This window comes from Dama dama, chromosome 20 (genome assembly GCF_033118175.1).
Source record: "Dama dama isolate Ldn47 chromosome 20, ASM3311817v1, whole genome shotgun sequence".
In the NCBI taxonomy this organism is placed as follows: Eukaryota; Metazoa; Chordata; class Mammalia; order Artiodactyla; family Cervidae; genus Dama; species Dama dama.
The window spans coordinates 110,212,458-110,216,631 of NC_083700.1; the positions used below are offsets into that span (position 1 = coordinate 110,212,458).

The 4,174-nt window shown below is 42.7% G+C and overlaps 1 protein-coding gene across 1 annotated transcript; it reads right to left on the bottom strand.

The window, feature by feature from the left end:
* Positions 1–1,000: 1,000 nt before the first annotated feature.
* Positions 1,001–1,681, bottom strand: LOC133041724 (uncharacterized; the record flags this gene model as incomplete). Its single annotated transcript, XM_061122705.1, has 1 exon — positions 1,001–1,681. A coding segment is annotated over exon 1 (681 nt), but the record flags the coding sequence as incomplete, so codon positions are not given.
* Positions 1,682–4,174: the final 2,493 nt, after the last annotated feature.

Here is a 4,174-nt window from a genome sequence, read left to right on the forward strand (position 1 = left end):
TTTGTGACCCCATGAACCACAGCACGCCAGGCCTCCCTGTCCATCACCAACTGCCGGAGTCCACCCAAACTCATGTCCATTGAGTCAGTGGTGCCATCCAGCCATCTCATCCTCTGTTGTCCCCTTCTCCTCCTGCCCCCAATCCCTCCCAGCATGAGATGGCCAAAGTACTGGAGTTTCAGCTTCAGCATCAGTCCTTCCAATGAACACCCAGGACTGATCTCCTTCAGGATGGACTGGTTGGATCTCCTTGCAGTCCAAGGGACTCTCAAGAGTCTTCTCCAACACCACAGTTCAAAAGCATCAGTTCTTTGGTGCTCAGCTTTCTTCACAGTCCAACGCTCACATCCATACATGACCACTGGAAAAACCATAGCCTTGCCTAGACGGAACATTGTTGGCAAATAATACCTCTGCTTTTAAATATGCTATCTAGGTTGGTCATAACTTTCCTTCCAAGGAGTAAGCGTCTTTTAATTTCATGCCTGCAATCACCATCTGCAGTGATTTTGGAGCCCCCCAAAATAAAGTCTGACACTGTTTCCACTGTTTCCCCATCTATTTGCCATGAAGTGATGGGACCGGATGCCATGATCTTAGTTTTCTGAATATTGAGCTTTAAGCCAACTTTTTCACTCTCCTCTTCACTTTCATTAGTTCACTTTCTTTAGTTCACTTTCACTTTCTTTAGTTCTTCTTCACTTTCTGCCATAAGGGTGGTGTCATCTGCATATCTGAGGTTATTGATATTTCTCCTGGCAACCTTGATTCCAGCTTGTGCTTCCTCCAGCCCAGGGTTTCTCATGATATACTCTGCACATAAGTTAAATAAGCAGGGTGACAATATACAGCCTTGACATACCCCTTTTCCTGTTTGGAACCAGTCTGTTGTTCCATGTCCAGTTCTAGCTGTTGCTTCCTGACCTGCATATAGGTTTCTCAAGAGGTGGGTCAGGTGGTCTGGTATTCCCATCTCTTTCAGAATTTTCCACAGTTTATTGTGATCCACACAGTGAAAGGCTTTGGCATAGTCAATAAAACAGAAATAGATGTTTTTCTGGAACTCTCTTGCTTTTTTGATGATCCAGCAGATGTTGGCAATTTGATCTCTGGTTCCTCTGCCTTTTCTAAAACCAGCTTGAACATCTGGAAGTTCATGGTTCACATATTGCTGAAGCCTGGCTTGGAGAATTTTGAATATTACTTTACTAGCGTGTGAGATGAGTGCAACTGTGCAGTAGTTTGAGCATTCTTTGGCGTTGCCTTTCTTTGGGATTGGAATGAAAACTGACTTTTCCCAGTCCTGTGGCCACTCCTGAGTTTTCCAAATTTGCTGGCATATTGAGTGCAGCACTTTCACAGCATCATCTTTCAGGATTTGAAATAGCTCAACTGGAATTCCATCACCTCCACTAGCTTTGTTCGTAGTGATGCTTTCTAAGGCCCACTTGACTTCACATTCCAGGATGTCTGGCTCTAGGTGAGTGATCACACCATCATGATTATCTGGGTTGTGGAGATCTTTTTTGTACAGTTCTTCTGTGTATTCTTGCCACTTCTTCTTAATATCTTCTGCTTCTGTTAGGTCTATACCATTTCTGTCCTTTATTGAACCCATCTTTGCATGAAATATTCCCTTGGTATCCTTGATTTTCTTGAAGAGATCTCTAGTCTTTCCCATTCTTTTGTTTTCCTCTATTTCTTTGCAATTACACCCCAATAAAAATTAACCTTAAAAAAATAACAGCCTTTGCTATGTTTGTTCCCAAATACTATTCCTGCCAGTTTTACTTTATGTCACAATGATTTAAATTAATTAAATACTCCATAAATAGATGGAAAATAGCTGTGAAAATTGAGTTCCTTTTTCTATGGAACTATATTCATTTTCTATTGCTGCTGTAAAAAAAAATGCCATAAACTTGGTGGCTTAAAACAGCATAAATTTCATATAGGATGGTTTTATATGTAAAAAATCCAACATGGATCTTGGGAAGAATAAATCAAGATGTTGGTCAGGCTTGTGTTCCTCTCTGCAGGTTCCAAGGAAGAATTGTTTCCTCAATTTTTCCAGCATCAAGGGGTTGCCCGCATTCCTTGACTCATAACCTCTTCCTTGTAGCATCTCTTTGCCTGTTTCCATTATCACATCTCTTTCTCTGACACTGACTCCTTAAGAAGATGCTTGTAATTACCTTGGCTCCATTGGAGAATCCAGGAAAATCTTACTTAATTCCTCTTGGCCACGTGATCTAATGTATTTGTAGGTTCTGTGGAAAATTTTTAAAGAGATGGGAATACCAGATCACCTTACCTGCCTCCTGAGAAATCTGTATGCAGGTCAAGAAGCAACAGTTAGAACCAGACATGGACTGGTTCCAAATTGGGAAGGGAGTATATCAAGGTTGTACATTGTCACCCTGCTTATTTAACTTATATGCAAAGTACATCATGTGAAATGCTGGGCTGGATGAAGCACAAGCTGGAATCAAGATTGCTGGGAGAAATATCAATAACTTCGGGTATGCAGATGACACCACCCTTATGGCAGAAAACAAAGAGGAATAAAAGCGCCTCTTGATGAAAGTGAAAGAGGAGAGTGAAAAAGCTGGCTTAAAACTCAACATTCAGAAAACTAAGATCATGGCATCTGGTCCCATCACTTCATGGCAAATAGATAGAGGAACAATGGAAACAGTGAGAGACTTTATTTTGGGGCGCTCCAAAATCACTGCACATGGTGATCGCAGCCATGAAATTAAAAGACTCTTGCTCCTTGGAAAAAAGCTATGACCAACCTGGACAGCATATTAAAAAGCACAGACATTACTTTGCCAATGAAGGTCCATGTAGTCAAAGCTATGGTTTTTCCAGTAGTCATGTATGGATGGGAAACTGGACCATAAATAAAGTGGAGTGCTGAAGAATTGATGCTTTTGAACTGTGGTGTTGGAGAAGACTCTTGAGAGTTCCTTGGATTGCAAGGAGATCCAACAGTCAATCATAAAGGAAATCAGTCCTGAATATTCATTGGAGGGACTGATGGTGAAGCTGAAGCTCCAGTACTTTGGCCACCTGATGCGAAGAACTGAGTCTTTAGAAAATCTAGACCCTGATGCTGGGAACGGTTGAAGGCAGGAGGAGAAGGGGACAATAGAGGATGAGGTGGTTGGATGACATCACTGACTTCATGAACAAGAGTTTGAGAAAGCTCCTGGAGTTGGTGATGGACAGGGAAGCCTGGAGTGCTGCAGTCCATGGGGTCACAAAGAGTCAAACATGACTGAGTGAACTGAACTGACGTTCTGGGCATTAGGACATGTACATCTTTGGGGGCTATGATTCAATTTAGCATAGCATTTTCAATTTAATGCATCTCAGGAGTCTTTAAATTTTTGCTCCTCTTTAAAGAAACTGCATCCTACCACCACCTCTGATGGTGTTTGCAAGAGGGTTTATACTGCAGTTGCAAGGAGCACAGTACTAGTGAATTAGAAGCAATTGTGTATAAGCCTCCAAGCATGATCTGGACAGCTTGGATGATTCCCCTTCTTCCTCATATCCTACATTGTAGACCTTTTATGATAATAAAAACCATCCCTCCTCTTCATCATCAATATCACTCTCCTCTTCTCTTGTTGGGACAAATTGCTTCTTTGTTTTCATTCTTAACTTGACCACTGGGAAGACTCAAGGATGAGCTTCCTAAAACACAGCTCTGGAGATAACCCTGTGATAAAGCTCTTCGGTGCTATGTGCTCCCAAGATACATTCCAAAGTCCTCTCCCAGGCTCACACAAGGTCCCCCTCCCACCTGCTCAATCTCCTGTCCCTCAGTCCAGCTTTTGCCCTTAAACTCTAGCCACACCCATCTATTTGCTGACAGGCATTCCATGTTTGGGCTTCCCAGGTGGCTCAGACTGTAAAAAATCTGCTTGAAGTTGGGGAGACCCGGGTTGGATCCCTGGATTACGACGATCGCCTGGTGAAAGGGAACGGCAACCTGCTCCAGTATTCTTGCTTGGATAATCCGAGGGACAGAGGAGCCTTGAGGGCTACAGTTCAGAAGGTTGCAAAGAGTCAGACACGACTGAGCAACAAACACACACACACACACAAATCCCGTGTTTGGTTCTTGCTCCTGTAGGAACATGATGGACAGGTAGTTTTTCTT